Raw genomic sequence first — 20,464 nt, 5'->3', positions numbered from 1 at the left:
GAGTAGTAGATGGAGAATAAGAATAGGATATAGATATAAAGAAGAAATAAGAGAAGTTAAAATAAAGAATGGTATATTACAAGGAGATTCCATTTCTCCACTCCTATTCATATTACAAATGAATATCATTTCTGATGTTATTGATAAAACAAATGAGAAAAGACTAAAAGTGACACGTGTACTATACATAGATGATATTAAAGTAACAAGTGAAACAAAGAAAGGAATGGAAATAGTGCATAAAAATATAATAGAAACAATAGAAGCAATAGGAATGGAAGTTAATGTAAATAAAAGTGGAGTAATGAAGAAAGGAAATATAGAAATACAAGATAATATGAAAGACATTCCAATAATAGACACACAACATCAATATAAGTATTTAGGTGTTTATCAATTCACAAGAAATGATGATTTGGGATGCATAGAAAGAATAAGTAAAAGTGTAGAAGAAGGAATAAAAGAAAAAAATAAATTGAATGACAGTAGTATGAATTATATTAACAGAATAAATACAGAAATAATTCCTAAGTTCACATATAATGCATCTGTAGTTAAATTGCATATAATGAAACTGATTGAAATAGATAAAATGATAAGGAGAGAAGTGAAAGAAAGAATATTGGAGCAGGAATGTGTAGTAGTAGATTATATGTAAATAGAAATAAAATGGGAGATGGAATGAAAAGCATTAGAGACGAATATGCAATTGAATTAATAAGAAGTATTTTATATTACACATGGAAAAGAGGAGATAGAATAGGAGACATGATATGAATAAATGAAAATAAGAATGGAATGTGGAATAAATTGTATAAAGCATGTTGAAAAAGAATAAACAAAGAAGAATTTAGAAAAATAGTAACAGAAGAAGAAAGAGGAAAACGGGATAAAAACAGAATAATTAAGTATGTGAAAGAGAAGTTCCAAGAAGAATATATCAATAAATGGAGAAACAAGAAAGTAAGTAGTGAAGTATTGAAAGGATTCGAGGATAAAATGACTGAACAAAATAAAACAATTAAAGTATGGAAAGGAATTAATGTTATAAGAAAAGCATATATACAAATAAAGAAGATGGAAGAGAAAGTAACAAGTGTAGGAGTAAGGAAAGCATGAATGAAACATGATATGAGATATACAATATGTCCAATGTGTAATAAGATAGCAAGAATAAATCATATTCTTTTGAATTATATAATCACTAAGAAAACACAAATGAATAAACATGATAGAATAGGAGAATATATATTGAGGAGATTAAAGATTAAATACCAATTATATGAAAACAAAGAAAAGATGAAGAAGAGAGAAGAAGAAAATACAAAGAAATTAATAATAAGGAAAGAAGAATTAGGAAAGAATGAAAGAAGAATAGAGAAAGATAAAATACTTATAGTTTGGAATCAAGAAGTAGTAAACAGAATGCAAATTCCATAAAAGACCAGATATTTATGTCAGAAACTTAAATAAGAAAGAAGCAATGATTATAGATATGAGAATAGTAAGAGATAAAAACATAAGTAAGGCAATTACAGATAAGATTAATATATATTCAAAACTACACGAACATATAAGAAAAATAGAAAGATTAGTACGAGTGATAGTTATACCAGTAGTAATAACAGTGATTTGATTAATAAACAAAGAAACAGTTAGATTATTAAAAGCAGAAAGAATAGAAATACCGTGGGAAATAATGACAAGAGAGATTATAATATCAAATATGAAAGATATTATGAGATATTGTGGAGATCATTCTGGAGAATACAGGAATGTAGAAATAGCAGAAGAAGACTCTCAGGAGAGTGAAGGATTTGAAGAAATTCTCACCTGAACAAAAGGTTAAAAGTTATTAAACCGTATTTATTCTTGCAATTTTACATCTATCATTCATTTCTTTAATTGGGTTTTTGTTTTTAATTTCTGTTTCTATAGCCTTAATGTCTTTTTCCTCCCAATCTTTTGTTTTTTCTTTAAACTCTTCTTTGGTTTTTTTCAATTATCTTTTTCTTTTTAATTGAATATACTTCTTGAAGAATATCATACAATCTTTTCCTTTTACCTTCATATTTTTTAGTATTTCTTCGTATTCTCCTTCATTCCATTCACTTGTTATTCTTTTTAATCTTTCTTGTATATCATTTATTGTTATTCATTTATATTTGTTATTTGTATAATCTTTATTGTCATTGTATTTACTTTGTTTCTTATTTGTTTTTATTTGAGTCTTTTGTCTTCTAAACCCTTTTTCCTTGGTGTATCGTTTACCTTTATTATTGTTATTGTTATGCCATTTATTGCTATTGACATTTAACCTTGTACTTCTATGTCTTGTTTGCTTTTCTTTATAAGACGTCAAGGCTTTACTCCATAACAATGGCATTAAAATTTGTTGTATTTCCTGCATTGGAAAAGATGAGAATTAAAAACAAGAAATAATAAAATGAAAAGCAATAAAGAAGATAAATAATACAAAAATGAACTAAAAAAATAAAAACTTTAAAAGGAAATGATTCTATTAATTCTTTTAATTATTGTAAAAAATATAAATGCATATTGGGATGATATCAATTGGACACAAATTGAAGTGAATGAAGACAAATTGATTGAATTACTATTAAATGAAAAGTCAAGTGATTATTGTACTAAAACAGAGGGAATAGGAAGATATTTAAATATTAGTACGAAATATAACAATATTAAAGTTAGTATAAGTTATTCAGAACCATCATTTATTCATGTTTTTGAAGAAAGAGGAGACACTCATATTTGTTATGAACAAAAATATTCAGAAAAAGGAAATATTAAAGGAATAATTATTAATACTAAGAAAGGATATGGATATGTGAGAATAGGAACTGATCAAAGTAATAGAACAAAAGAAGAATATATGAATATTAATATAATGGAATATAGTTATTTTAATGAAATAGTATTTATATCGTTATTATATAGTATTGCACTTCTATTATTATTAATTGTTACATTTAGTTTAATTGGATTTTATTTCTATTCTAATAGAAAATTTAAAAGAAATCAAGACTCTCAACAACTTGAAGAACAAACTGTTGTTTATCAACATTCTTCTTTAGAAAATTCAGAAGGAATAAATTCTACTATTTAATTTGTTATTTTAGATTGATTCATTTGGTTTATAAATTCATCAAATAATAATGGCCCTAAAAGAAATAAATAAAATGAAATGAATGTGAGAATAAATACAACAAACAATAAGTATTTATTTCATAATATTCATGAAATTCTAATATATAAGAAGCTGCATTACATAAACATACCCATTGATCTTTATTCATTTTAAATCCTTTTATTTGAAGAAATTGTTCAAAATTATTAAATAATGGATATTTACTATAATAAATCATTAATAATTGATGAAGTATTTCTCCTGAAAGTATTCTTTTTTCATTAAATACATCAAATATCCATCTTTGGAATATTGTAAATACTTTAATATCTTGTTCAATATATTCACTTAAATTAATAATAATATTTAATACATCTTGATTTGTTTGAATCGTATTTGAAAGAAGAATTTGTTTAATATTATTATTTGGTGAAAAAGGTGTATAATTTATTAAATAAATAAATGATAATCCTTTTTTCTATTTAATAAATATTGCATATTAAAAGAATAAAATAAACAAACTGAAAGTATATTAAATCCATAAAATGAACAAAGTGTATTAATATCTTCTTTTGTTAACATTTCTTTATTTAAATATTTTAATAAAAATAATTCTTTTTCTGGAAATTCTTTCTTAACAGTTGGAGATATAATCTAAACTATTTAAATAATGTTATTGTATTAAATCATTATTTACAAACGGTAAATTCATTCGGTTTTCGTTTAATTGGTTGGTATTTTTTAATGTTCATCTTCCATTCTTCAATAAATGTTTTCATCATTTCTTTTTTTAAGTTCATTTCTTTCTCAGAAAAAACATAAAAATATAACAAAAATAATAATAATACTTTATTTTTGTTTTTTTTTTTTTGGTATTAAAAAATAACAAATAACAAATTTTAAAAACAATAAACAGAAGAATTATTTACACATCATTTGTACGTCATTAATGCAACGTCATCAAAACGTATTAAAATGAAGGAATGAATGAAGATTTCCATTTAGAAAAGATGGGAAAAGATTACTATCAAATCTTAGGTGTTGATAAAAATTGTAGTGATGCTGAATTGAAGAAAGCTTATAAGAAATTAGCATTAAAATGGCATCCTGATAGAAATATTAATAATCAACAAGAAGCTAGTGAAAAATTTAAAGAAATTGCAGAAGCATATTCTGTACTTTCAGATCCTAAAAAGAAAGAAATATATGATAGATATGGAGAAGAAGGATTAAAGAATGGTATGGGTGGTGCAGGAGGATTCCCAGGAGGAGGATTTTCATTTGGAGGAGTTGATCCAATGGATATTTTTGAACAATTTTTTGGAGGAAGTTCATTTGGAGGAAAAAAAAGAGGAGGAATGCCAAAAGGATTTTCATTTAATGTTGGAGGAATGCCAGGAGGAATGCATTCATTTGGTATGGATGATGATGATTATGGGTATAGTCAACCAAAACGACCAGTAAAAGCAGATGATGTTATTGCAAATTTAAATTTAACATTAGAAGAATTATATAAAGGATGTACAAAAACAAGAAATATTACAAAGAATATTACAACAAGTAATGGAGTTACAACAAAGAAGACAAATACAGTTGTAATTAATGTTCAACCAGGATGGAAAGATGGAACGAAATTAAGATATGAAGGATATGGAGATGAAGAACCAGGTGTTATTCCAGCTGATATTGTATTTGTAGTTAAAACAAAAGAACATCCAGTATTTAAACGTGAAGGAGATGATTTACATTGTACAAAAAATATTACATTACTTCAAGCATTAACAGGATGTGAAATAGAAATTCCACATTTAGATGGAACAACAATAAAACAAAAATTTGATAAAATTCTTACCAACAATTCAAAAGAAACAATTTATGGAAAAGGAATGCCAATAAGGAAATTCCCAGGACAATATGGTAATTTGATTGTTCATTTTAATATTCAAAATCCAACATATTTAAGTCAAGAACAAAAAGATGAATTAAAGAAAGTATTGTCTAATGTTAGTAATTGGGCATAAAATTAATAAATTAATTCATTGTTTATTATGAATAGTATTAATTGTTATTAATATGTTGTTGTCTCATTTCAAGAACAAGAATATAATCAACAGAAAATGTATTTAAATAAATATTTCCAGTGAAAATATTCGCACCAATACCAATAGTATCTTTATAATGAGAAGGAAAAAGATAATCAATATATGAATCTTTTCCTATACATCCCCATCCATTAATTTTATATAGACATGTATCAGTAATACAAAATACTTTTTCTTTTATTATTCGTTTATATTTTGTTGGTGGAATATTAAATAAATTTTTAATTGTAAATACAAAATGATTAAGGTCAAAACACCATTCATTCATTCCAATTGTTCTATCATGATAAGAACCAAAAACATTATTTCCTGAACCAATTATTATTAATATATTCTTTTTATTAAGAAGAACTTGTTTTACTGAATCAATTTCTAATTTACCATCATATAATATTCTACCAATAGATCTTTCTGTCCATTTACTAAGAGTATGAGTATATTCATCAATACCATTTGATGGTAATAATTCTCTTAATGGATGAAATTTTTTATTATTCATTTCTTCTAATTGAGTTCTAATTCTTTCTATTGATTGATTTACTTGATGATGCATTTTTTTAAATAACATAATACATTCAGACATTTGACTCATTGTTTCTTCTATTTGGTCAAGTTGTTGTTGAAGATTATTAATATTCATTTCTATTTTCCATTGTTTTTTTTTGTGTGTTTTTTAATAATTTAATTTTTATTTTTCATGTAAAACATAAATAATAATAAATAAAACAAAAAAAAAAAATTACTTAATTCATATCTTTTAATAAAGTATTAAGTTCATTTAATTTATCTGGTTCATTATCTTCACCTGCTAACATTAATGTCATTACTTGAAGCTTTTCATTAACATTAATAGTACTTTGATTTGATTTAAATTTTTTATTTAAACCAACAACTTTTCTAATCATTGTACGTTTAATTTCAGAAGGAGGATTAAGAATTTGTTTAAGTTGAGGGTCTTCTTTATCAATATCACATTGAGGAATAAAATCAGTTTTATCTTGTTCAGCACTAACAATAGATTTTAAAGTATAATTTGTAAATTGTAAGAAATCAAAACAAGAAGGAAAATCTAATGGAACAGTCATATTAACAATTCCATCCCATTTCTTTTTTGCAGATAAAAATTTAATTTTAATTGTTCTTTTATGATCAATTGCAGTTCTAATAATGTCATATAATATTGGAACAGGAATAAGTGAATCATAATCATCAAATCTAATTTCAATAACTTTTTCTTTTGATAAAAATGATGCTTTATCTTCTTGATTTTTTTTTATTGCTTGTCCAGTCCATCCAAGTTCTTTTCCTTTTTTTGCTTTTTCTTCTTTTTCTTCTTTTTCTTTTTCTAATTCTTTTTCTAATTCTTTTCTTTTACGTTCTTCTTCTAAATATCTTTCTGTTGTTTTAGGATCTTCTATTCCTTCAACAATACGTCTAATTCTTCTAATAAATTTATCAGCATCAATTACTTTAGCAGGATCTTCACTACTCTTTTTTTTAAGAATATTTAATTTTGAAAGAATATAATTTTGATTATCTATTCTTTGTTGATCTAATTCTATTTGTTCTTTTGAAACAACTAATCCTTCCATAGAAGTAGATCTATCTAATTGTTGTACTTTCTTTTGTCTAATATTTTTTGCTGCATTAAATGCATCACTTCGTTGTGACATTGTAAGAGTTCTATTTTTTCTATCATCAAATTGAGAGAAATCAAAATCATCTCCATCATCAAACATTACTTCATTAATATTATTTGAATTTTCTGCAAATGCTTGAACTTTTTCTTCCATTGTAAATGGTTTTGAATCAAGATAACAATCCATACCATATTGAAGTGAAGGAATAACTTTAGCCATTTCAATTTTATAATTAGCCATTTCAGCTGTTGGATTTCCTTCAAGAAATATTTGTTCAATATTAAACATTTTATTAAATACTTGAAAAGTATTTGGTTGTCTATCTATTAAATTATTTTTTACACTTAATACTCTTAAATTATATAATCTTTTTAATCCATTTAAATTTTTAATTCTATTATTGTCTAATGTAATTACTGATAAATTTCTTACTTGACGACATGATACTACACGAATTTCATTATAATCTGCATGTAATACATCTAATGGTCTTTCACCAATTCTTTTAATTTTTTTAATATGATTATGAGAAACATCTAATAGTCTTAATTCTGGAAAATTTTCTTTTGTAAATACTTCTTCTAATTCAGTTAATTGACATTTTTGAAGTTTTAATATCTTTAAATTACTCCATACTTTTTTTTCTTCTCCATTTAATCCCATCGTCTTTGCTACACTTTCTACAAATACTCCACAAAATGATAATTTAATTAAATTATTATGGATGTCTGAATGATTTAAATCAACTCCACATAATACATTCTTTACTCCTAAATAATCTAATTCACATTTATTTGTAAAATCTAATGGAATAGGTGCTTCTACATCATCTGCATCAACATCTTCTTCTTCATTAACTTCTTCTTCATTATATATTTTAACTGCATGTAATCCTTCTAACATATTTTTTACTTTTTCAATATCTCCATATTCATTTTGTGACATTCCATTTAACATCATTGCTAATGCTGGTGATAATCTAACTTTATTTCTTCCATTTAATGTTCTAAGTGAATATTCAATAACATCTTCAAAGTGTTGTTTTTTATTTCTTTCCATTTAATAAAAACTTTATTTAATTTTTTTTTTTTTAAAGTTGATTTTCTTTTTTCTTTTTTTACTCTTTGATTTTTATTTGATTGTTCTAGAACTAACTTAATTCATTTTAATGAAACTACTTCTCTTCTCCTTATTATTATGTTTATCTTTTGCTCATCACAGCCATAATCATCATTCTCATCATAAACACTATCATATAGAAGAAAATGATCATAAAGAAATGATAAAAAATACAAATCATGAATATGACTTTGGTTTTTATATTAATTGTACTGAAATGACTAGTTGTATTGGATGTGGACTTGCTTTAAATCAATGTTATTGGAATGTTAAAACTCATCAATGTATTAGTCTTCCAGAAAATACTTATCCACAAGATATTTATGCTGTTTGTCCTGCTGATGAAATTGCTCTCTTTGAACAACAATTAGTTATTACTATTATTGTTATTTCTACAATATTCTTATTATGTTGTGTTTGTTGTATTAAGTGTTGTTGTCCATCAACTAGACGTCATAGAACAATAAGAAGAACTCAGAGACATACTGCTCCTTATCAACCAGTAGTCCAACAACCCGTTCAAATTCCAATGACAAATTATTATATTCCACCAACTCCAGGAACATACGTCCAACCTGTTTATGGACTTGGTCAAGCATTTTAAACCAATTAGTTTTAAACAAATGAAATAAACATTTCATTCAATTAAAAGTTAAATGAATTTTAATTGTTTTAATTTTCTTTTTAATAATTATTTATTAAGTAATTTTCCTGTACTATATTCTACACTTCTTCCATAAAATTCAGAATCAAATGATGATAATAATCGTTCTATTGGTTGTTGTTTATTAGTAAAACTTCCATAAACAAAATTTCCATCATTTGGTTCAATAACTTTAGGATATTCTTGAATTTCTTCAATTTGAACTTCATATTCAACCATTGTTGATTGGTGATTTGTAGTTCTTTTTGTAGAAGAATAAAGGAAATTATCAAATTAAAAAGAATACAATTTGAATTAATGGTTGTTTGGTGAGCGTTCTCTTGGTGAATAACAATCATCATTTTCATATCTATCACGATGGAAATCACGTGGACTAATAGAACGACTTCTTCGTGGAGAATAATAAGTTGGTCTATATCGTTCTCTTGAACGACTACGTTCTGTTCTACGACGATATAATCTATCTCTAGAATAATAACTAGACTCATATCTATCATATTCTCTGTGGCGTGGATTTCTATCTCTTGTTCTATTGAAATATGAACCTAAATATCTTCCTGGTGTTTTATCTCGTGCCTCTTCTCTTCTTGCAAAATCAACTGAAATACGAAATCCATCTACTTCTGTACCATTTAATTGTTCAACAGCACGTTTTGCATCTTCAGCTTTGTCATATGTAACAAATCCAAATCTTAATGAACGTTGAGAAATAGGTTCTCGAATAATAACGCATTTTGTTACAGTTCCAATTTCAGAAAATACCTTTTGAAGAGAATCATCCGTTGTATGAAGTGATAATTTATAAATGTGAACTGTTTTTCGTTCATTTATATTACCTTCTTTTGGTTGATTAGATACATTTGTTGTACTTTCACTTGACATTGGACTGTTTTTTTTTTTAAGTTATATAGTTTTTATTTTTTAATTAAAACTTAAAAAATTCTAATTATTTCATATTTATAACTTTTCAGATAATTCTGACATAGTTTGATGGAAAATACCCTCTTTTCCCATTATTTTCACCATACCACCATTCTCCATCTTCTTTATATACTTTGATAATATCCCCTTCATTCAATAGTAATTCATTTTCTTCATTTGGTTCAAAATAGTACAAACTTTGTACCTTTTTATATTGTTCTGATTTTGCTCCTATCACAGGAATGATTTTATGTTGTTCTTCAGAGAATTGGAAGTTTGGTGGGATTTCTTTCATGACTTTTTCAATTTGTTTCCATCCCTTAGATACTGAATTTAAATACTTTGTGTAACAAACTAATAAACTACTCATAATTGGTCTAGCAATTGTCATTCGTTCTTCTTCTAGACATTCAGTTTCATTGATAATATCACTTCGTAATTTAGAATATCTTTCTTTCTCTGCATCGAATTTGATTTGATATTCATTGATTTTCCCTTCTTTCCCTGTCTTTTTCATCAAACTTTCAAGTTTCTCTTTGTGTCTATCCATATCAATTCTTGTTTTATGACAGTCATCAATTCTTCTTTGTAAGTCATCATAATATTCAATGTGTTGTCTCAAAGGATAAATTAAGTCTTGTTCTATTTCTTCAAATCCAGTTTTCTCAATTGAATTTAATATATCTACTATTCTAGAATCATTAACCATAATTGCAGTTTGTTTTAAAGTATCAATTGGTGTGAACGCTTGAGTTGGAAGAATTTCTGCACAATGAAGAATTTGTTTGTATAATTTTTTATTTTGTATTACTCTTTCTTTGGCTGTTTTTAAATCACTGTCATGTGTTTTTTCTTTGACACCCAAATGAGTTTTTAATTGGAACATTTTTCTGTTGAACTTTGTGCCAACTTTTTCACTCATACTTATTTTCTTTTTTTTCCTACAATTTGAATTTATTATGGAGAAAGATTTAATCTGGAGATATGATAATTAGATAATAAGAAAAGATTATACAAAAAAATGCTATGAAAATAATTAGATTCAAGGAGTTTCAGTTAGAATTGATATTTTTTCTTTTAATCTTCTTTTAATCTTTTCATTCTTTTCATTCTCTTCTTGAATTTTCTTGAGTGATGATTGAAGTTGGACAATTTGATCTTTTAATTGACGATTTTCACTCTCTAATACATCTATAGACTCTTGTAATACTGCTTTTTCACTTTTTAGTTTTTTAACTTGTTTAGTCTTTTTATTAAAAATTCCTTCAAGTTGTTGGTAATTTTCTTTAATTTCTTTAATTTCATTTCTTAAATGGTCTACAATAATATCATTTTCATTTATTCTTTCTGTTTGTGGGACATCCTTTTTTGTTTTGAGTTTATTGATAATTGTTTGATAATCAAATTCTCGTGACAACAACTCTAGATTCTTTACACGTAATTGGTCATTTTCATTTTGAAGAAGTTTAAGTTTTTTTTCACTTATTCTCCATTTTTCTCCCATTTCTTCTGATTCACTTGTTTCTTGTTTATTCATTTTAATTTGTGTTATTTGGGATTGAAGTTCTTCCAATTGGTTTTGATTCTGTTTTCTTGTTTTAATAAGTTCAGTGCATTTGCATTGGTATTGATATAATTGTTGAATTAATTGTTGTTGTTTTTCCATCATCTGTTTTTTCTCTATTAAAAACTGGTTTTTTAATTGAAATATTTGTGTTTCATATTTTTCTTTCTCTTGCTTTGATATTAATTCAAATTTCATTGTGTTTATATGCTCAGAAAACTCTTTTGTTTCTTCATTTGTCAATTTATCTTTCTTTGTCATCATTTCTATTGCTTCATCTAATTTCTTTTCTATCAAAACAATTCTTTCTTTCAATTCTTTCTCTTTTTTATGAACAGACTCTTTAGAACAGTGATTCAATTTACATTCTTCAGTCTTCTTAAAGTACAACTCTTTGTAATTAATTTCCATCTACAAATTATTAGTTAGATTCTTTCATTATCCATTCTAATTTTAGAATATACTTTAATCTAAAATACTTTTAAAGAGAATGTATTTTATTTGTCTTTGTGGTGTTATAGTTTGTACTTAAACATGAATAAATTGTGTGTTATTCAATTTAATTGTATTTAATATATATAACTTCAAAAGATAAGAATTATCATTCAAAGAAGATTATATGTATTTATTATTGAAGGTAGACTATAAATCATTAAGTGGTAACGAAAAAAAGAAATAATGGAAAAAGAAGAGAATGAATGATATAAAAGAATAAAAATAAAGTAAAAAGTTGGATATGATGAAGAAAGAATAAAAGTAGAAAGGAGAAGAATATAAAAATAAAGAAGATAAAGAGTAATAAAACAAAAGAGATGATAAAAGAAGAAAAGAAAGAAGAAATAAAAAGTGTATTTTTAATGTAAAAATTAGAAATATTCAATAAAAAGTGTCTAATTTAATTGTGTAAAATGATTAACAATATTTTATTAATGAAAAATATTTTACTCTTTTTTATGTTTATTATTTATATGTATAATTTCATCATGATGTTTATTATATATTCATTCATATGTGTTATGTGATTATTATAAAATGTAATAAGTAATGAAATATAAATGAAAAATGAATATGAATATATGATATAGAATAAAGAAACAAAAGAATAATAAGAATAAATGATAAATAAAATGAGAAATGATAATCAATGATATAATAATAAAATCAAAATATAAAAGATAAAATTAATATTAATATAAAACAAAAGAGAATAAATATAAAATGAAAATAGATATAAATGATAATAATATAAAATATGATAAATATGAATATTCAAATAATCTAATACAACTAAATAGAAAAGAATAACAATAAGAAAATCTAAATAATATAAACATAAAAATAATCAAATAAGAAGAATATAATAATAAATAGATAATAAGAAGATGATATAAATAATATAAATATAAATAAATAACATAATAATAACATAATAATAAAAAATACAATAGATACAAATAAATATTATTCATCAAATCAATTATTTCATTAATATTTCATACAAAATGAATACAAATGAATATAAAATATAAACATAAATATATACATATTCTGTATTTATCACATTTTTTATTTTTTATTTTTATTTTTTTATGAGAAAAAAAAGATGCATTACACGAGACACCACAAAAAATATAGAAAAACAAATAACCAAAGAAGAAAGAATTCATATCAATCAAGAAATATAAATGATAGAAGAATGAGTGAAAATGGATATTATCTGTATGGACAGAAATACATGAACAATTACATTAATCATTACAATAATAATTATAACCATAACTATCACAACATAGTTGATACAAATCATTTCACTCATCACTTCATTCATAATCATCGTCATAAACACTTTGATAATAATAACAACTTCAATAGAAATAAACAATATCAATATAAGAAAAACAAATACCATAATAACACTCAAAGAAGGCACAAACAATATCAAAATAAGAAACAAAACAGAAATAAAAGAAAAGAAATGATAGAAAAACAAAACCAAGAATATTGGAAAAAACTCTTTGAAGAAGAAATTCAAATACTTACACCACAAGAAGTAGAAGAAATTAAAAATACCAAGATTAAAGAATATACATTATCAACAATATGGAGAAGATGATATTTTCTTTCACGAGAAAAAACCAAAACAATAAGAATGGAAGAAGATACTATTAGTATGACAATGGAAGAAGACAATAATCAGTACAATCCAAATGAGATTAAAGACAATAGAATATACAATAACTATGTAATGAGTATTGAAAGTGAAGAAGACAATGATAAAGAATCTACGAGAGTAGAAGCTAGGCTTGCTGAGGAGAAGAAGAGGTTTACTAAAGGAGAGAAGAAGAGGCTGGTAGAAAAGGAAGAAGAAAACAATAAAAAGGAAAAAAAGAGTAGAAGAAATAGAAAAGAAAGTGGAGGAGGATATGAAAGAGAAAGAAGAAATGAAAAAGGAAATACAAATAAAAGAATAAACCATTAATAAACTAACAAAAGATATTATGACATTAAAGAAGAAGCATGAGAATGAGATAAGCACAAAAAAGAGTGTGATAAAAATATTTGAATTCCATGCTGAATCTGAAAGGAAAATGTTTGAAGTAAACAATTTAACACAACAATTACTCTTCCTGAAAGATAAAGTATCTAAATTAGAAAATAAAAATACACAATAAGAAAAGAAGAAAGATGAGGTAAATTACAATATAACAGACTCATCAGAAACACAAATTGTGAATAATCTCTCCCCCAATGTGGTAGTAGCTGATGAAATATCACCATGTGAAGATGATCTTCTAAAAAAAGAAAGTTAACGCAGAAATCCATTGAAGAAATGGATATTCAGCATAAGAAGATCACCACATTAGAATTAGACAATCAAAAAACGGGGGAAGCAAACAGATAGAAAAGAAGAAATTTTAACACTTTATAAATGTTTTGCTTTGAAATTATTTGAAAGAAAATTAAGAGGTCAACTTAAAGAAGAGTTAATAGAAAGATTAATACATGAATTTGGAATTAAAATTAATGATATTAATGAATATAAAGAAATATTAAAGAAGACATTTAAAATAAAGAATGAAATTAAAAGAGAAATAAATAGAATAATGGAGGAAGAAATAATAAAACAACAATGGAATGATAAAGAATTAAAAGAAATAATAACTAAAATGAACAAGAAAGAAGAAATAGAAGAAGAGGAGGTAATGAAACTATTTAAAGAAGAAGAAAAGAAAGAACAAGATGATGTACAATTTATTAATTATTATTACAATAAGAAGAAAATACATCAAATAATTAATATTATTAACAAAAATGAAATATTAATCAATACATTAGATGATTATTATCATTATATTAAATCAGTAGCTTCCACTATTAACATCATTAATAAAAATAAACAAGAAAGAAGTGGAAAGAGAAGTATAGAAAGAATAATACAATCAAAAATATGTAGATTAAGAGATTTACTCAATAATAAACAATATATGAAATTGAAAAGAATATTACATATTAAGAAATATGATATATATCATATTAAATAAAAACAAATTAACAAATAAACTATTATAAATACCTCTGAAAGATGAAAAGAATAGAAATAGAAACAAGAAAGAATAAATTGAAAAGAATAAGATGGAATTATAAAATGATGAAATATGGAAAAATGCAACATCTAAATAAATCGAAAGAAGATGAATATCCAGATAATATCTCCACTATTAATTTCTGGAAAGGAATCTATGAAACTAATACTATTATAGATTTCCTGAATATTAATTTATATGAAGTATTAATTGAAAATAGAACTAATGATAGAATATGTATAATCACTCCCAATGAATTAGATTGTGATATTAAATTTACTGCTAACTGGAAGGCACACGGTGTTGATAAAATATAATGATTTTGGATAAATATTTAGAACAACCAATGAAGTATTTAATAAAATTATTTAATGAATGGTTAAACAATCATAATGAAATACATATTCATTTTATTCAAGGAAGAACAATATTAATATATAAAAAAGGAGATAAATTAGACCCACAGAATTACAAACCAATAACTTGTTTAAATTGTCTGTTAAAAGTGTATACATCAATATTAAAGATGAAAATAGAAAGCCAGCTGATGCTAAATCCAATTGAAAAACAATTATCATTAAATCAAATTGGATGTAAAAAATATACATACGCATCAAAAGAAGGATTATTATACAACACTATAATCCAACAATTATTATTAAAGGCTAAATGGAAGTGGGTAGAAACATATTATGACGTCTCCAAAGCATATGATAGTATTAACCACCAATGGATTAAACAATGTTTGATTTATTTTAATATCCCACTAGTAGTAATTAATAGTATATTATATATATTAAATAATACATATCTTAATTTGTATTATAATCAAGAAAGTGTGGGTATGATTAATGTAGAAATATGAATAATACAAATGATAGTTTATCTCAACTCTTATTTGTGTTATCTATTGACATATTATCTAAATAATTAGATAAACAAATAAGCAAATTAAATATTAAAATGAATGGAGAAGAAAAACAAGTCAAGTTAAACCACATATTGTATATGGATGATTTAAAGATAATGACTAATAGCCTCGATGAAATGGAAAAAGCACACAAATTAACTAAAGAAATATTTAATGCAATAGGATTAAAAATTAATGTAGAAAAGAGTGGGATAATGACTAATATTAATAGTCAAATAAATGTTGAATTAGCTGAATTACCAAGAGTAACTAATGACAATCCTTATAAATATATTGGTATAGAAATAGGAGATAAAATAAACATCAACAAATATTGTACAAGAATATTAAATGATGTATCTTCTATTCTATCATCATTAAACACTATGAAATACAACATTCTCAATACAATAAGAAAGATTAATAGTGATATAATCTCCAAATTAAGATATGGGTTTTGTATTGTCCCATGGAAACTAGGAAAATTGGAGAAGATAGATAAACAAATAAGAAAATCATTGATACAACTCCAATTATACAGTAGAAATATCCCAAAAAGTAGATTATATGTTAAAATAAATGAATTGGGAATAGGATTAATGTCAGCAAGAGATGAATGTGGTAAAGAATTAATAAGAATATACTTAAAATACAAATATCAAACATATGAATATGAGAAATGATAGAAATAATAAAAGAAAATCCAAATGGAATAATTAAAAGAATGAAGAAAGTATTTTATAAGAAGATTAATTTTAATGAATTAATGAATATAATAGAATTAAATGAAAGAAAACATGATGTAAAGAAAGTATTTGAATGGGTAAATAATGAATTTAATGATATATACTTAAATGAATGGAAAGAAATGTGGTGAATATATAAGATGTGCAAATGGCACTTTCAATGATAAGAAATTAACAGTAGCCACATGGAGGTCATTAAATATAAAAAGAAATGCATTTCTCCAAGTAATTAAGATGAAAGAAAGTGTAAGTATGACATGAAGTATTAAATCAAAAATACTCCAAATGATGCTTTAAAATATTGTAAACATTGTCATAACACAATAGCATCTATTAGTCATATATTGTTAGGATGTAATGAAAAAGAACCAAATATCAAAACATGATTATGTTTGTAAACAAATATATAAACACTTATTAATTACACAATTTACTGAATTTGATGCTATTGATTTTAATATTCCTCCAAAATGTATAAATAATGATAAAATGGTAATAACTTACAATAAAGATTTATTGGTTAGTGACCATTCTTTCCATGAAAGAAGACAAGATATATATTAACAAAATATGAAAGAAAAGAAATGATATATTATAGATGTTGTTATATGTCAAGATAATAATTTAGAATTAAATTATATTCATAAAATAAATAAATACAAAGAATTACAAGAGAAATTAAGAAATAATAGAGAAATAATATATGTAGAAATAATACCTGTTATATTATCAATAAATGGATTAATACATAAAGAGTCAGCAAGAAGATTAAAAGCACTGAAATTAAAATTAGAATTTTCCAAAATCCTACGAACAATAATAATAAAAAATATGAAAGACTTAATGTTTTACATATTCAATTCCATCAGCACAATAAAAGAAGAATAATTTAATGAGATTGTGTTAAAAATTAACTCTATGACATCAATAGAGAATATTGAAGAAACTGAAATAATCACTTCTTGATATGAAGAAAATTAAATTATGAATATATCTTTTTGTATTTAATATTTGACTTTTTTATTTTTATCCTTTTTTGATATTTCCTATGTTGTCTTTGTATTATTATTTGATTTTCATCTCTTTTCTCTCATATTTCATTATCATTTATTATGTCTTTGTATTATTCTTTTGTCAACTATACCTCTGTTATCTTTACCTCTTTTCTTATCTATTTTATAACAAAAAAAATTATATTTTAATTCCCTTCAATTAAAAGAAGAAAAGTGTAATAATTGATAAAATACCAATGAACATACTTGGTGCTGAATCATCATTATTATCACTTGTATCTCCTGATGGTGTGTTTCCTGGACAAATAGTCTTCACTTTATCTTCACATTTTCCACATCCATATTTCTTCTCATTAGCTTCTCCTTCTCCATTGTTACTACATTCTTCTCCACTACTATATTCGTATTTTATAACGGTATTATTTAAAATAACATATTTCATTTTATCATCACAACTATCTACTTTAATATATGTTCCAAAAACTGCTTCTTCTTTCTTACTAACTGAACATTCAACATCGGACTCGATACGAATTACTGTAGCTCCTGAAACTGGTACTTCTGTTACAATTTCTCCAATACTCTCTATACTCTTTGGTTCATTACATTCATTATCTGAAAATCCTTCAATTACATAACTATTATCTCCTGTCTTAACTACAATCTTACTACTTGTTTCACTTCCCTTACTACATTTATTAACTCTATAACTCTTGTATTCAATATTACTTGTCTTACTATAAACTGTATTTTCTTCTTCATTTCTCTCATATGAGACTGAATACGTTGTATCACCATATACAATTCTATTTGAACTACTACTAGATGTAATTTCTATACCTTCAACTGTCTTACATTCTTCATCACTATATTTAAGCTGTTGGAAGTATCTTCCTGCAATTGTAAACTTCTTCTTCTCTTGACATTTAGAGAAGAAATATGCTTTCCCTTTATTATCTTGACATTCTACTTCTCCATTACTATCGTCACATATAATACCTTCAGCAATTGATTCTCCTTCTTGAATTCTTACTATCTCTCCTGAATTACTACATGTAATAGGTTCACTATTTCCACATGAATATATGTATCCTCCTTCTTCACTTGTAATTTCTACAACTATTGCTCCTGCTGCAATACTATATTCTGTCTTAACTTCTTTAACTGCTTGAACTTCTTTATCCTTATCTATTGTATATTTGTTATTTCCAACATTAATCTTTTCTGTTGTACATTCTTGTCCATTATATTCAGTAGTAATAATCTTTTCAAGATTTCCTATTACTCCATTATCTTCACATTGATGCTCTCCAACTCCAAATTGTGTTTGAACATATATCTTCTTATTAAAACAAACTCCTCCTACAATATATTCAACATATGTACTCTCACTTCCTTCTACAGCTGGTTCACTTGTAACTTCTTTAAGTGTTACAGTAATAATAGTGTTTTCTGGTTTATTCTCTAATTTGGTTGATTTTAAGTCTTTTTCTTCAGTTCCACATGTATTATCTTTAAAGTATTTAATATGATATTCAACATTCTCTTCTCTTTTAACTCCTTCTTTCTTATTGTCTTCTGCATCTTCATTTGTATTTGCATCTGGTGTTTCTGAAGTACTACTTGAATAGACTTTAATTGTTTTTCCATCTCCATATAATACACATTTAGCATTCTCCTCTCCACTTGCTAAATTAGAGACTTCTATAACATTTTGACATTTATCACTTGTTTCATCCATACAAAGAATTACATTATCAGCAAATGCAATTCCAATGAATAATAGTATTGCAATCATTGAATGCTTTTTTCTCGTTGTTATCTCTTTAAATATCTATGCCACATGTCACTCTATTTTTTTCTCTTATTACTTCATATTTTTGTTTGATTTTTTCTGCAATTCTTGCTTTTTCTCCACTCAAAACGTTTTATTTGTTCTATGTTTAGATCAGCAGTTAGGTATGTAAAGAAAATAATTTTTTTTTATTTCTTTTTGAAGAGATTCTATTTTCTATTATCTTTTTACTTATTTCTATATTCTTCTTTCTTTTTTTCTTTTTGTTTATCTTATTACTTTTATTTTCGTTATATCGGTGTAGATTATTTGTATTTTATTCTCTTTTTCTCTTGATGTTTTTACCTATATTTAGTTTATTTTTGGTTTTTTTCTTATGGTTTCCTAAAAATATGTCCTAAAAAACGGTTTTTTTCTTCCATTTAGATTCTATATTGACACGTCACTGTCTCTTCATTTCCTTAAAATATCGCATTCTTTTGAACCTTCTGTTACATCTAGTTATGATTTTCTCTTTTCTTACTTTTTGTTCTATTCATCCTTCCTTACATTATACTTTTATCTATTTGTTTATCCTTGATCATTTCTGTTATTATCTTATGTTTATTATTAATTATTCTCTTTTCTTACTTCTTTATTGTGCTTACTCTACTTCATCTTAGTCTTACCGTATATTCTAATGACTTATTCTTTATCTTATTATATGGAAAAAAGTAATGTGTAACCGTGTTCTTAATTTTTATCAAAAAACCAGTCTTGAAGCTAAAAAGAACAAATATTTTATTTGATTGAGACTTGAGTAGAATAGAAAGAAAAAGAATTTATCTTATTATATTTACTTTTTGAGAAAAGTAATTAATTACTTTACTCTTTATGTTATTAAATTTATTATTCTTCTAATTCCTTTTTTTTAAATGAATCATACCTATTTTCATTTGTCGTGAAACGTTTCTTTCTTTTTTATTATTTTTTATTTTTATAAATTATTTCTCATTTATATTGTAACTAAAAATAGATCGAAGGTGGCATGTCTGAAACACCACACACAAACCCTAGTACAAAATCAAGCATCGACTCTCCCAGTTATTGTCTGGTTATGACGGTGTATTTGAATTAGAAATGTATTAGGGAATGCTGCAAATAGTGCATCAATTTATTATGGTTGAAGATTACTTATTGTACTATAAGAAATGATATTTATTAATAAAGAAATTATAACTATATGGAGATATTAACCAAGAAAAAGTCTACTAAAGTA

The 20,464-nt window shown here is 24.6% G+C and overlaps 10 protein-coding genes across 10 annotated transcripts, besides 4 other annotated features; 3 read left to right on the top strand and 7 right to left on the bottom strand.

The window, feature by feature from the left end:
• Window positions 1–1,869: part of a repeat region that runs on past the window's edge.
• Window positions 1,867–2,418: a repeat region.
• A 94-nt stretch (window positions 2,419–2,512) lies between these two features.
• EHI_183300 (uncharacterized protein) lies at window positions 2,513–3,127 on the top strand (the record flags this gene model as incomplete). The annotated part of the gene is made up of 1 exon (XM_650380.1): window positions 2,513–3,127. The coding sequence occupies one exon, from the start codon at window positions 2,513–2,515 to the stop codon at window positions 3,125–3,127; it is 615 nt and encodes a 204-aa protein (XP_655472.1).
• A 55-nt stretch (window positions 3,128–3,182) lies between these two features.
• EHI_183290 (uncharacterized protein) lies at window positions 3,183–3,930 on the bottom strand (the record flags this gene model as incomplete). The annotated part of the gene is made up of 3 exons (XM_650366.1): window positions 3,183–3,626; window positions 3,671–3,802; window positions 3,850–3,930. 3 exons carry the CDS (start codon window positions 3,928–3,930, stop codon window positions 3,183–3,185), a joined length of 657 nt encoding a protein of 218 aa, XP_655458.1.
• A 201-nt stretch (window positions 3,931–4,131) lies between these two features.
• On the top strand, window positions 4,132–5,169 carry EHI_183280 (DnaJ family protein; the record flags this gene model as incomplete). The annotated part of the gene is made up of 1 exon (XM_650378.2): window positions 4,132–5,169. The coding sequence occupies one exon, from the start codon at window positions 4,132–4,134 to the stop codon at window positions 5,167–5,169; it is 1,038 nt and encodes a 345-aa protein (XP_655470.2).
• Window positions 5,170–5,206: 37 nt separating this feature from the next.
• On the bottom strand, window positions 5,207–5,890 carry EHI_183270 (uncharacterized protein; the record flags this gene model as incomplete). The annotated part of the gene is made up of 1 exon (XM_650377.1): window positions 5,207–5,890. One exon carries the CDS (start codon window positions 5,888–5,890, stop codon window positions 5,207–5,209), a length of 684 nt encoding a protein of 227 aa, XP_655469.1.
• A 103-nt stretch (window positions 5,891–5,993) lies between these two features.
• EHI_183260 (uncharacterized protein) lies at window positions 5,994–7,949 on the bottom strand (the record flags this gene model as incomplete). Its single annotated transcript, XM_650376.2, has 1 exon — window positions 5,994–7,949. One exon carries the CDS (start codon window positions 7,947–7,949, stop codon window positions 5,994–5,996), a length of 1,956 nt encoding a protein of 651 aa, XP_655468.2.
• A 109-nt stretch (window positions 7,950–8,058) lies between these two features.
• On the top strand, window positions 8,059–8,685 carry EHI_183250 (uncharacterized protein; the record flags this gene model as incomplete). Its single annotated transcript, XM_650375.2, has 1 exon — window positions 8,059–8,685. One exon carries the CDS (start codon window positions 8,059–8,061, stop codon window positions 8,611–8,613), a length of 555 nt encoding a protein of 184 aa, XP_655467.1. The 3' UTR covers window positions 8,614–8,685.
• A 282-nt stretch (window positions 8,686–8,967) lies between these two features.
• On the bottom strand, window positions 8,968–9,555 carry EHI_183240 (RNA recognition motif domain containing protein; the record flags this gene model as incomplete). Its single annotated transcript, XM_650373.1, has 1 exon — window positions 8,968–9,555. One exon carries the CDS (start codon window positions 9,553–9,555, stop codon window positions 8,968–8,970), a length of 588 nt encoding a protein of 195 aa, XP_655465.1.
• Window positions 9,556–9,640: 85 nt separating this feature from the next.
• EHI_183230 (uncharacterized protein) lies at window positions 9,641–10,480 on the bottom strand (the record flags this gene model as incomplete). The annotated part of the gene is made up of 1 exon (XM_650372.1): window positions 9,641–10,480. One exon carries the CDS (start codon window positions 10,478–10,480, stop codon window positions 9,641–9,643), a length of 840 nt encoding a protein of 279 aa, XP_655464.1.
• Window positions 10,481–10,636: 156 nt separating this feature from the next.
• EHI_183220 (uncharacterized protein) lies at window positions 10,637–11,569 on the bottom strand (the record flags this gene model as incomplete). Its single annotated transcript, XM_650371.2, has 1 exon — window positions 10,637–11,569. The coding sequence occupies one exon, from the start codon at window positions 11,567–11,569 to the stop codon at window positions 10,637–10,639; it is 933 nt and encodes a 310-aa protein (XP_655463.1).
• A 1,190-nt stretch (window positions 11,570–12,759) lies between these two features.
• Window positions 12,760–17,426: a repeat region.
• Window positions 17,427–17,610: 184 nt separating this feature from the next.
• On the bottom strand, window positions 17,611–19,209 carry EHI_183210 (uncharacterized protein; the record flags this gene model as incomplete). Its single annotated transcript, XM_650406.1, has 1 exon — window positions 17,611–19,209. One exon carries the CDS (start codon window positions 19,207–19,209, stop codon window positions 17,611–17,613), a length of 1,599 nt encoding a protein of 532 aa, XP_655498.1.
• A 1,013-nt stretch (window positions 19,210–20,222) lies between these two features.
• Window positions 20,223–20,396: a repeat region.
• Window positions 20,397–20,464: the final 68 nt, after the last annotated feature.

Source organism: Entamoeba histolytica, genomic scaffold, assembly GCF_000208925.1.
Source record: "Entamoeba histolytica HM-1:IMSS scf_1104750519073 genomic scaffold, whole genome shotgun sequence".
Lineage (NCBI taxonomy): Eukaryota > Evosea > Mastigamoebida > Endamoebidae > Entamoeba > Entamoeba histolytica.
The sequence above is the reverse complement of the archived record's forward strand: the minus strand, read 5'-3'. Positions and strand labels throughout refer to the sequence as shown.